At 37.0% G+C, this 12,500-nt stretch overlaps 1 protein-coding gene across 1 annotated transcript in view; it reads right to left on the bottom strand.

Moving 5' to 3' along the window:
- Positions 1-12,500, bottom strand: part of RBMS3 (RNA binding motif single stranded interacting protein 3) — a 687,926-nt gene that overhangs the window by 119,814 nt on the left and 555,612 nt on the right. Inside the window, 1 exon segment of the mRNA XM_048952200.1 lies at positions 12,364-12,443. Within this exon segment, the coding sequence (XP_048808157.1) occupies positions 12,364-12,443 (80 nt within the window).

Genomic DNA, 12,500 nt, shown 5'->3' with positions numbered 1-12,500 from the left:
TTCTCTCACAAAAAGTGTGCACCATGAAGTTTCTATTATGGTCTGTAACAAAAATCTCTCTGCTCAGATGTGTGGTATAAGGATTTATATCCTAACTTGGCATTGTCTCTTCCCCTGAATAATCTTTCTTTACTACATCTGCCTTCAGTGGTATACATTGACTGCTGATGGACCCAGAGTCAACAGTGTGTGATATTCTGATTTCCTGCTTGCTGGTTGTAAGTCCCGATAGCTACATTTAATTTTATTAAATGCATTTGTGCTGGCTACAGCCTTTCACAGGCCTCTGCAGGGCTCTGTTACAGCCTTCAGTTTGAGACTGGACTACTCCAGATTCATCACGTCCCTGGAAAAAGGGCTAGATTACAATGTCATTTTCTACAGCAGTTATTGCTGGTCACTTCCTACATCGCTCTTTTCCTGCAGAGGGCCAGAAACACGATGATAAATATAATTATATGTTGTTTTTGTTGTTATTGTTATTTTTCTTCTTTTTTTTTTTTTTAAATTGAAAGATGCGCAGCAATCAGGCAGAAAGGTTTTCATGTTCACTGCTAGGTATGGGATACGATGCATGAGAAATGATAAAGAGGTATCAAATTAGCCATTGATTCAGCTCCCCTAGTGGTAACTGAAAACCATTATGTGGCGACTGCTCTTTTTTGGGGGTCTGTTTGAAGTGTGTTGGTGGTCCTCATGTATCTCCTAGGAGACAAACATCTGCAGAACAAAACCCACTATCAAAATCAATATGATTAACATCTTTTTGAAGTGCTCCACTTAAAGGATCTTAAAGGATGGGTGTATCTTCTTCCTGATCTTACGAGTTGATCTTTCTTGTGTGACATATATAAGCTTTGAGCTTCTAAATTGTTTTTTTTTTTGTATAAAATAACAGTTTTATTGCCCAAGTCTGACAGTCTGGTTTGACATATTAATTTTTATATACTTGGTAATACTAACATTAGGAATCAACAGTTTCAACTACCCCTAAAATACTTCAATACCTAACTACCAATGTAGTTTAATGGGGCTGAGGTACTTCTCAAACTACTTTAAAAATGCCCATGGTATTATATTAGGAAGAGATACTGCAGGGTTAGCAAGGAGCCCACTTGCCAAAAACCAATAAAGAAAAGTCTTGGGAAAACAAACAAACGAACAAACAAAAAAAAACTTTTAAAATTGAGTAATGCTCACTTTCTTTATTTTTTTCCATATTGAACTGCTACTGTCCCAAGTATGTCTTCTGTTTTCTTAGCACTGACACTAAATCCCGGGATGAAATGTCCAGTAGACAATATCAAAACCAGTCACCAGAGCCACACAATGCACAAAAGGACTGCATTTCATTGAAATTAGAGGTAGGCAAAATGTATTTCTACAAAAATGAAAAATGAAAAGCATATCAGAAAAAATGCATTAAGGATATTAATGACTGTAAGGCAGATGGTGTTCATGGTGCTTCTGCACTGGGTGAGCTTATAGATGGAAATTCACACAAGGATATAGTAGGCTGCTGGGTCATATTTTCTTAACTTGAATAGGAACTACACATCAAAATGGTGTAAATAACAGTTCTGAACTTCAAAACTTACTCCATCACAACATTATGGTATTTGGAGAAAGAGAGACAAGGGAAGGGAACGAAAAAATTAAGGCTTATATTCAGTCAATTCAAAGTATAATCATTAACCCAATAGCAGAAGAAGCAAATTGTATTAAACAAGGTAATACTGTAGGTGAACAGCACCCACAAAAACTGCAGCATTTTTGGAAGGGTTAAAATCTGCATTTTTTGAAGATGAAAGTCATACATGCAGTGACACTGGTAAAGCTTGCTCTTTGCAAACTACATTTTTATATCATCCCAATAAAACCAATGCTGAAGCACTGCTTTCTCTTCCCTTTTCTTATTTTTTCTTTTATTTCTTGTTTGCTGAACAGTAGCAATTCAGAAATACTGTATACTCAAGAATTTTATATAGGGTAGTGGTAGAAATGCTACATACAAAATGCTGTTTTAATGAGCTTTAACAAAAAGGATGCATATAGAATCAGACATCCAGCACCTTTCCCCTCCCTCTTGATGTTTCTCACATTGTAGAAGGCAAATTGCAGGCACATCACAGACACGATAGCAGTTACAGTAAAATGAAGGCTGTTTTGCCTCTTTAAAGTTCCTGTGATTTAACCCGGGAAAGACCTTTCTATGATGTTATGATCAAACAATTCCATTCAGACAAAAAAGACTAACAGAAATGGCCAAGAAATTGGGATTCTGCAGCTGCTAAAGATGGCTGATCATCATAATGTCATTGTTAGTGGGGAAAAAAAATCAAATAAAACGTTATACATCAGTTTTCTCAGCATTTTCAAGCTGAATTGCTCTTCTCTGTTTTGCAGTACCATTTGAGGAGGAAAAAAAAGAGGGAGAGACTGTCTTCAATTATGCAAGAAGCTCCTGGTATTCAAAACAAATGGAAACTGCTGTTGTGATAAGCTCTTCTTTTGTCTGAATGAATTACAAAGGGAAAGATCTTTCTGCTCTACTTGAGAGACTTCATGCCACTCCGTGCTTTCGAGGTGGGAGCTGTGCAGCAGAGTCCTCGATGTTCCCCTGGCCAAAGGAAAGATTTATTTTTTGAGGGATGAAAGGAAAATGGCAGAAAGGCAAGACCAGGAAGGCAGAATATCCCGTTCTTGTTATAAGACACAAGTACCAAACATCTACACAAACTACTCGAGCACACAGAAGCACTTGGAAGACTGGATAAGTATTATCTCCTTTGAGCCAGTTTCTCTGCAAGAACTAGCAAGAAAATTTGGAGAAAACGCACCATACAGCCCTGATGGAGCAAAACTACCTCTGTGAAGTGCCACCTCAATGTGTTCAGAGACAGAATCATTCATGTCACCGTGCTGAGTGGTGTAAGTGGCAGGGACCAGGTGCACATCACCTGGATGCTTACTGATTTACAGTAGTGTTCCAAAATAGGCTAAAAAAAATCGATGCCCCAGTTTTATTGGGATATCTGAAAAGGACAGTCCCAGAGGCTTCCAATTCTAGCTGAAATATGGACTTCCAAAGCAGTAGATCAAAGATCTTATACTTGTACATTTTTAAGCTTCAATAAAACTTTTGTTTTCAGGTTAGTTGGAATTTACAGGGCAAAGGTTCTGACTGAAACTTCTGACTGAAACTTCTCCATTCTTCAAATTTCAGAATGTTTAATCTGACTTGAAAGCCAGTGGAAAAGCTAGTGGAGAGTGAGGGAAGAATGAGGCAAGAAAGGGTTTGTCTATAAAGGAGCTGAAAGGGAAATAATTCCCCTTGGTAAAAAAAAAAAAAGAAAAAGAAAAAAGAGAAAAGAAAAAAGAAAAAAAAGTACAAAGAAGAAAAGAACACAAACTGATTTCTGGATATTATTGAGCATAACACACTGTTAGCTCATGAGGTTAGCCTCCGTTATCCTGTGCTCAGCTAGATTGATGCCCTTGCTGAAGTTAGCATTTTAGTTGGCACAGGTGTGACAACACTCTACTGCAGCAGGAGGGCTTGCAAAGCAGATGTACTCCATCATTTAAATTGTCCTGAAGGGACTAATAAAGTAATGCAGGAAAAGTTATGCCAAGGGGAAGAAACAGGAGGAGTTTTGCCACTGCTGGCCAGAGTTGATGTGAAAACAAAATTCCTCCCTGAAATCTGAATCATGTACAAATGAGTTTACAATGTTCCATGCTCTTATTTGCATGCTTTTATTTGTTTGTTTTGCTTTATTTCAAATCGCCAGCCCTTCAGACCTGTGCAATCTGAAATTCAAGCTGTGAATCTTTCTGGCTCATAAATTTTGCCTGCTATAACACCTGCGCAACTCGTCTGTCTGGTCTTGGATTTTGCAAGTGCATCCCAGGAGCAGTGCTGTCCCTGCACCAGAAACTTGTCAACACTTCTATGGCTGACGTATGAGTATGATAGAATTCAGTGCACCTGCTCTCAGCTGTGTTGCTTACACAGTGTGGTATTGTGTAGAAAAGTCTTTTTTGCCCATCAGCAGATATGTCTGTCTTTGCATATAAGGGGGAGAGATTTGCTGAATCATTAGATGTACATAGTCACTCTCCAAAGCAAAAATTCACTTTGAGGTGAAAAGAAAAATGTATATATTAAAATTAATTTAGATAAACTGAGACACAGTTCATTACCACTAGATATTACAAATGATAAAAGAATGCAGTTCTCCATTCATGCTACAGGCTTCTGGAAATATTAGGAAAGATTTGACAGGTGATACTGTGATAGGAAAAAAAAAAAAAAAGGAAAGGAAAAAATAAACCAGAATGATCTTTTCTCATTTATATGCCATATTGTTCTCTAACTTCAATGTTATAAACCAAGCCAAAGATCTTAATCCAAACCACAGTAATGCTGTTTTGTACATCACTACATGAATTACTACAATACCACAGACAAATTGGTCTTATGCATTTTTGTTACTTCCAGATGCAAAGTAATAACAAAAATTGTATGAAAGAATTTCTCTTTAATTATACAACCAGATCACGAAACTCAGCATTTCATAATAAGGTTATTTAAATTCAAAAATATATAGCTCTTTTCCTAAGGACTTACAGACCAGTACCAGCATAAATAAAACAAGACAAATATGTACCACATCAGATCTTTAGACCTTCCCCATCATCAGCATCTTTACGTATTTCTGGAAAACCAGGTCTTAGACAAACTTGGTACTACGTCTTTTCTCACACAAATTCCTTGAAGAGCCCAACTATGCGATTTAGCACTGATACAAACCTCCTAATGTCTGAAATACGAATTAGCCCAACTCATGTTTCTCCAAGATATAGATACATATATAGCTACTGTGCTTTACTGCATTGATATCTAATTCTGTATCATGCTAGAAAAAGGGAGAGTTTGTTTGAACTAAATGGAAATGAGATGAGGGTTTGATTGGATGGGGGATTTTTTCCCTGTAAAGTATCCCTTTGTCGTTAAAGAATATATAATCTTCAAATTCTAAAAAACTCTAGGAAATCAGGAATGGAACTTTACAGCAAGACATGGAAATGTGTGATATGAAACCAGAAGCATTTACCTGAATGGCAGCTCAGCAAGAACAACTGGTTACATAAACATAACTCTGGAAAAGAGAAGAAAGGAGCTAAAGATGGAGAAACCTCTGTTGTTCAGTGATCAGAAATGACACATTTGAAATTCCTATGAATAGTAAGGATCAAAACAAATATTTTCTGACTTTTAAAGGCTTGTCTTTGAAAGGAAGGAGACAATCCAAGGAACACTTGATTTCAGCTGAAGTCATAAAACAGTGGACATCTATAACTTAAGAGTGTATACAGGTTGGATTAAGGTCAAGTTGCATTTGGCTGAATATTAGAAGAACAGAGTTGCAGCACTGATGAGGCTGGCCACACCACAAATACCTTCATAAGCCACAAAACCCAGCCACAGAGACCTAACTAGGGAAGCAGCAGGTTGTATATTTTCTACTAATTCAGTATCCCTCCTATAGTTCCTTGGGAAGAAAGCCTATTTTTATGGCCAAAGTCTACGTGGTTTTAATTGTTACATGATGTTTGAATAATTGAACTATAATTTTCCAGGGACTCACTTTTCTGATGGCTGTATTTGCACTGAGACATCTCCTAATGTCTAATGTGATCTAGGCAAAAAGTCCACAGAGCCCATCCTGCATTAAGCAGTTTTCCATAGGAGCCTGAGCAGGGCACTGCTGCCTGCACACTGCCAGGACACGGGAAGCATCTGGTGTGCAAAGTGGGATGATTTACACTGACCTCATGGTCATTCACCAGGACTTGGGGAGGACAATAAGGAAGGCATTAGAGACTCAGATTGTCTGTCAGAGATAAAGATTATGAACTGACAGAACTAAAAAGGATGTTTTTAGGGTTCAAGATGTAAAAGAAGTTTCTGCTAACAAGGAGGTGAGCACATGCATTCACAGAGCACAGAAATTGAAGATAACAGTGGTTCCATAAAAAAATAACAGTCAGGTATTGGAGACAGGATAAAGAAACAGAAAATCTGTTGAACAGTCATTTTACAAAAGTCTTTACATGGATCGTATTTTCTGATATAGTAGGGAAGGATGTTGACTGCAGTCATCAGATAATAATGAAAATATTTACATTACTGAATTTACAGAATGTAGAGAATGTAAAAGATTCAGATAACATTAAAATCATAAACGTTAAAGGAAGTGAAGATACAAATGAGGGAAATTTTATTTTTCTGAACACAGATCTTTCCTGAGGATAACAATATGTATAAGATAATCTTTTTAAACCAGCTTTAGTGAGTATTACCAGTATGAAACTTAGCAAAGCATGGTTTAAATTCTCTGTAGTACTCAACAAGTGTTTTAAGCTAACTACAAACCAGTACCTAGTTAGTTTCTCCCTTTGACTCCTGTTTTGTCTTGTCTAAAAGTCACATACATATCCATGTATATACATGGAGAGATAGAAAAACATGGATATTTATAGTAATTTATTACTCACCTCAATAATGTGAAGTAAACTCCCAAGAATACAGTTTTGGAATAGTTTTTAAGTGTTTTATGCATACAGATCAAGAGACACAATTAAACAAAAAGATAAAGAAGCAAACTAAAAGAAAGGAGCTAACAAATTCTCAAACAACACATTTTAGGTTAATACATTCATTCAGAAAAACAATTAACATCATCACTAATGACATATAAGATACCATTTGTTCATCCAATCAGAAAGAAAGAAAAATAATGTAAAAATGCTTCCATCCATTGCACAGCTAATCCTCAACTGAAATAGTTTTTTCTCATGTCTTAGTTGTGATCTCCTAGTAAAAATGTAGTTAATTCCATGTTCTAAGTCTACCTCCCTGAAGCAAAGATTAAGTATGTGAATTTACTCTTTGTGTTTAAGAGAATCCAAGAGATGACTATGCAGAATACTGAAACTAATCAGAGAGGTAGAAAATACCTGTTCGTTCTGGTGAAATGAGTCCACAGAAATGCAGTGCTCTGGCCCTCTTCAAGAGAAGAACGTATGACTAGTTATTATTTTTTTTAGCCATTATTTCAAGAACCATCTTCCTGCCTGAGGTATTTGCAAATATATCTGAATCACTGCAGATCATTTTTCCCTGTTTAAGAGTTTCAAAATGCCAGTCACTTGTTCTTGTGCGGTTCTTAACCTATGCAAAAATAGTGTTTACTTTTGCTTTCTGGTCATCAGGCATTTGTAACCTGGCAGTAAAATTACAGCTAAAGTCCACATAGAGCTACTAAGAATCATAGAATCACATGGTCATGGAATGGCTTGGACACCAAGGATCATAAGGTTGTTCCAAGACCTCTGCCACACGCTGGGTTGCCAACCACTAGATCATGTAACCAGATCAGACTGATATCAGATTGATCAGGTAGACTAGATAGAAGAAAGAGGAAGATACTTGAGCATGTATTGCATTCATGTGTCTCACTATCTAGAAGTTTTTGCCGAAATAGGAATTGGACCAAAGCCCTCTGACAACCAAATGTATTCAGAAAGCAAATGAAATTTAGGAAGTACTACAATTACTAGAAAATGCTGCGAAGAAGCATAATGGATAAATAACAAAACTGAGGGAAATTTCTGTGAAATTCCAGAGAGAAAACTAAGAACTTGTTAAGCTTCTGCATGTATTCAGGGGAGAAAATATATATATATTTTTAAGACATCCAGGTATACTGGGAGGTGAACACTTCAAAAACTGCAAAACTGCACTCAAATTTCACACATCGAAAAAGAGATCAAGTTGTTACTAACATAATTAGGCATTTTTACTTGAATTCTGTAGTTGAGAATATCATAGATTAGCAGGATTTCATTTTTAAGTCCTCTGTGTACCAGTAAAAAGAGATGTGGCATTGGAAGACTCAGGGCGAGCTACCTTCATCGTTAATAATGCCCTAAACACCTTGATTGAGATGTACAGTGCTGTGTTATGATGTATTCATTTGCTAACTCCTCTTTTTAAGGGGAATAAGGGACTATACAATTATTTTCATTCGGGGCTGCACTTTTCAGAGTATAAGGAAATGTAACAGGAAAAAAAATGAACCTATTAGGCCCTGGTCAATTTATCTCAAAAAAGCACTGCTAATAAATGGAAAACAAAAACAAAACACTAAAAAATCAACCAAGAGCTACTCCGAATATTTATGAACTTCACATGGAATCTGCTGAGCATTCATGTTTTGCAGATTTCTTGAGACAATTGCTCTTTCTCAGTCTGCAAGAAATGCAAAGATACTAACTAATTATTTATGGGACAACCAATTATCTTGCACTATATTTCTAAGACTGAGCATCATGACATGCCTATTAGTTGAGCAAGCAGGACAGTGGAGCAATTCCCTTTGGAATGAAGTGAATCCAAGTAGTTGGACAGAGAAGCACCCTTAGCAAGAATAATTCACTAATAAAGATGTAACAGTGCTCAATTTACTTAGCCATTACACATTTGATCAGCAAAACATTTTGAGTGTCAGAAAATAACCCTTCCACTGTCACTGGCTTGAAGTAGAGCAGTCTGAAGTTGCAACTGCTCAGCTCTATAGGTTATTTTTCAGACAACAGGCAGACAGTAGTTGAAGTCAGAGAGTGAAGAATGATATACTTTTGCCTTGGGCACACACAGAATAAAGAGCATTCAGGGTGGCCTGTGTGTGCAGAAGTGAGGCTGCTTTACTCTTTTCTGATGTACTGTTGGTCTAGACCAGCTTAGATGTGCCACTTCTGCTTGTGTTCAAATGCTGAGGCACACAACAGTTGAAAAAAAAAACAAAACAAAACAAACCAAAATAAAACAACCTGAAAATGAACTAAATATACATCTCATTTACCATGGAAACAATAGATGGGAAAGAACCTGAAAAGAAGAATGTCTGTGGTATACTTCAGGCCAGCATAACAGTGGCCTACAGGTTACCCATTGTGAAAGCGAGAGCTGTGGGGCTTTACTGACAAAACTGCTCAGCAGCATGTGGAAGCTACCTACTCCAGTCCTTTGATCATGACTTGATAATCAGGCACAACTGCACCACAACACATGCATATTTTATCCTCCAGACACAGTATATGAACACACACATATATATCCTATTTCCTCACAAGCACTGCATCTTAGGGAATGCTACTGGGGAAGATGGTATGGATGGAAGCTAGCTGCCAAAGTGGTTTGTCTGGTCCATAATACCACTGCCACAGGAAGCAGGGTAATACAAAGTAGACTACAGCCAAGCCAACTTGGACCTGGGATTGTTTAGTCTGAAGAAGAGGAGGCTCAGGTGTGACAACATGTGCTCTCTTACAACAACCTAAAAGGAGGTTATAGCATGGTTGTGATCAGCCTCTTCTCCCAAGTAACAGTGATAAGACGAGAGAGAATGGCCTTAAGTTGTGCCAGGGGAGGTTCAAGTTGCATAGTAGGAAAAATTTCTTCCCACAAAGAGTGGTGAAGAATTGGAACAGGCTGGCCAGGGAGGTGGTTGAGTCACTGTCCCTGGAGGTGTTCAAGACGAGGATACATATGGCACTGAATGACACACTTAGTGGCGTGGTGGTGATGGGCTGATGGTTGCACTAGATGACCCTACGATTCTATGACTTTTCTTGCAGGCCTAATCCAACCTGTTTCTAGACAGCAAGCTTGCAGTAAAACATGAGAGTTTAGGTGAGAAATGAGGACAAAAACTTAAGATGCTCACAATTGCCTGCTGGGCCAAAAGGAAATCCAGCTGACTATACACGATCAATTTCATTTAACCCTAAAAGGATTGATTAGCTTTCTCTCACAGTAAGATCATGTCTTGACAAATAGAGGTTAATAACAGATAGTGTTGCATACTTCCGCTAATGTTCTCTGGTTCCTCATGTTTTAACTGAAATCTATAAAGAGGTCACAGTAATAACTAGAGATGATTTTCTTTCTATGTCAATTATTGAGATGCTTGAAAGATAATTTTCAGAGTCTGACTGATTTTCCATGTACACTAGGAGACTGTTTCTCCTGCCTTCTCCATGCAGGAAGATAAACAACTGCCCAGAGGTTGATAAACAAGATGCTTCTATTTTTACTAGGAAGTTTAAGTACAAGTACATAACAGATACATAAGCTGAGTAGCAGCTCTAACAGAAATTACATGAAGAAGAAACTAGGACTGACTTGTTTTTTTGCAGTTGTCAAAGATAAATGAGTGGCTAGTATCACTTGAATTGATCCAACTGCTCTAATGATGGTGTTTGTTCTCTGGCTTCTTAAGAGGAAGACAAATGAACACAAGAAGTCTTTTAAATATGGATTCAAAGAGTGCCCTATACTAATACTGAGATGCAGATATTCTCTTTTTTGTGTATCAAATAAACTCTGATAATTTCTAATTACCTGTGTTTGCAGCCAAAGAATCTGTCCTCCCAAAATGATATACAATGGGATCTTACAAATATACAGCGGATAATTGAGTTCAGCTACTGACTTTACTCCATGCTGCATTATACTTTATTTACATCTGAATGGCACTCAGGTAAACAAAAACTTCTAAAATACTCAGTTCCCCGATAATCCTTGCAACTAAGTGACATGCACACACTGCAATTAAGAGAAAATAGTATCAGACAACTTTGCCATCTGGAAGTCTTCTTCAAGAAAGTAAGAGTAGATTTGAGTACTTAACTGAGAAAGCAGCAAAAGTTACAACCATTAACATTCAACTTCACTGTATGTTTTGGAACAAGAATAATATTGTATCACACAATCTTATCCAGACTCCTATTTTGATGTTCCACATTGTTTCTGTCAAATATCAATCCCTGACTAATTTAAAATAAAAATAAAATAAAAATAAAGTAACGATTTCTAGGTACTAGCTATCATTTGTTATTACATAGCTCTTCTTGCATCAAGCATTGTAAAATATTCTATTTCTTACTCTGGGACAACTGGAAATGTGACCATGGAGTATGCATGATTCTAATGATGAAACTGCTCTGCCCAAATCCTTGCTGTTCACATTCCTTCCATTGGGTGTTGCTATGATATTAAACAAATTACAACTGTGACTTAATGTATGCACACAGAAAAGTATGCCAAAGGTTTGAGGTCTCTACCTACATTGCTTTGCCCGTTGTTTTAGACAGCTGAATCTGCTGTACATTACACAGATAACATATGTTAGCTGATGCTAAGAAAATCTGTCAGTGACTACTTGTGAAAAAGAAGGCCAAAAAACGAAGTATTCCAGCTTGCACTAAAAGTTTTATATTCTTTCATGAAGGTGATTTGACTGCAATTTATATGTACATTGCGGCACACAATTACTGTATGCAGTAGCTGTGCAGATGGCTCTCTTTTAATTAGAGTATTTAGTGCATCTTCTGTATAAAGAATCAGGAAATGAATAAGGAGAAATTTAATGAAAGTAACCAAAAAAGGAAATAGTATAATGAAAGTTTAAAGAAGAAAAAAAATAGAGGATTACTTAAGGCATAATTATTACAAGGATTTTTGTTCACTTAATGCCAGAAACTCTAAATAGCTCTTCAGACAGTTTGAGGAAGAAGTCTTTGAAGATCTGTGGCCTTGGGGAGGTCCTGACAAACACTAAGAATCAGGCACCTGATCGCTAAACTTTACAGTCGATGACCATAAAGATGACAGCTGAAGATTTCACAAAGAAGATATACTAGCTGTGACTGACTTTTTGATATGGCTGGGGCACACCACTGAATGTATTTTATGAAAATCATCAGAAAATCGCAAGGTTTCATGAAACTACGGCAAGTGCAAATGGTATAAAATCACTTTGTATTTGAACTATCCTCAGTACTAAAAGCTACTACTATTAATATTAGTAACTGTAAATAATAGAAGCTGCTATGACCTGAAATTCTGGTCTTTTTATAGCCTTTAATGCAGTTGCTGATCTATTTATACTCTTAGGTTGTTAGAAAAGCACTGGCATTTACCTGAGTGGTCTTTGCTCTAATTGGAAAATATCACACACAATATACACATTAAAGAGGGAGAAACAGACCAAGACAACATGATTTTTATACACGCTTACATCTGCAACTGTCAGACACAAATGCTTGAATATAAGAACTTGGGCAGGGAATAAAATATTATGGGACAAAAATGATTGGTTTCATCCAGGTAAATCTGTAGAACCTCTTAGAAGGGACAGTGACATCAGCCACTCTCATTGTACATTCCAGCATTTCTATATTCAAAACTCTTATGTAAATTTTACATTTCAGAATGATGGCTACACTTACCTGGTAGACCAGGTGGGGTTTTCAGATATTTGCCGTTAAAATGCTGAATTACTACTTCACATTTTTCTGTAGATTCCATTCTGGAAAAGAGAAAAGGGTGGGATTAGGGATTAGAGGCAGTAAGAGTTACTAGACTT

This window comes from Lagopus muta, chromosome 7 (genome assembly GCF_023343835.1).
Source record: "Lagopus muta isolate bLagMut1 chromosome 7, bLagMut1 primary, whole genome shotgun sequence".
NCBI lineage: Eukaryota > Metazoa > Chordata > Aves > Galliformes > Phasianidae > Lagopus > Lagopus muta.
Note: the sequence above shows the minus strand (reverse complement) of the source record. Positions and strands in the feature narration are given on the sequence as shown.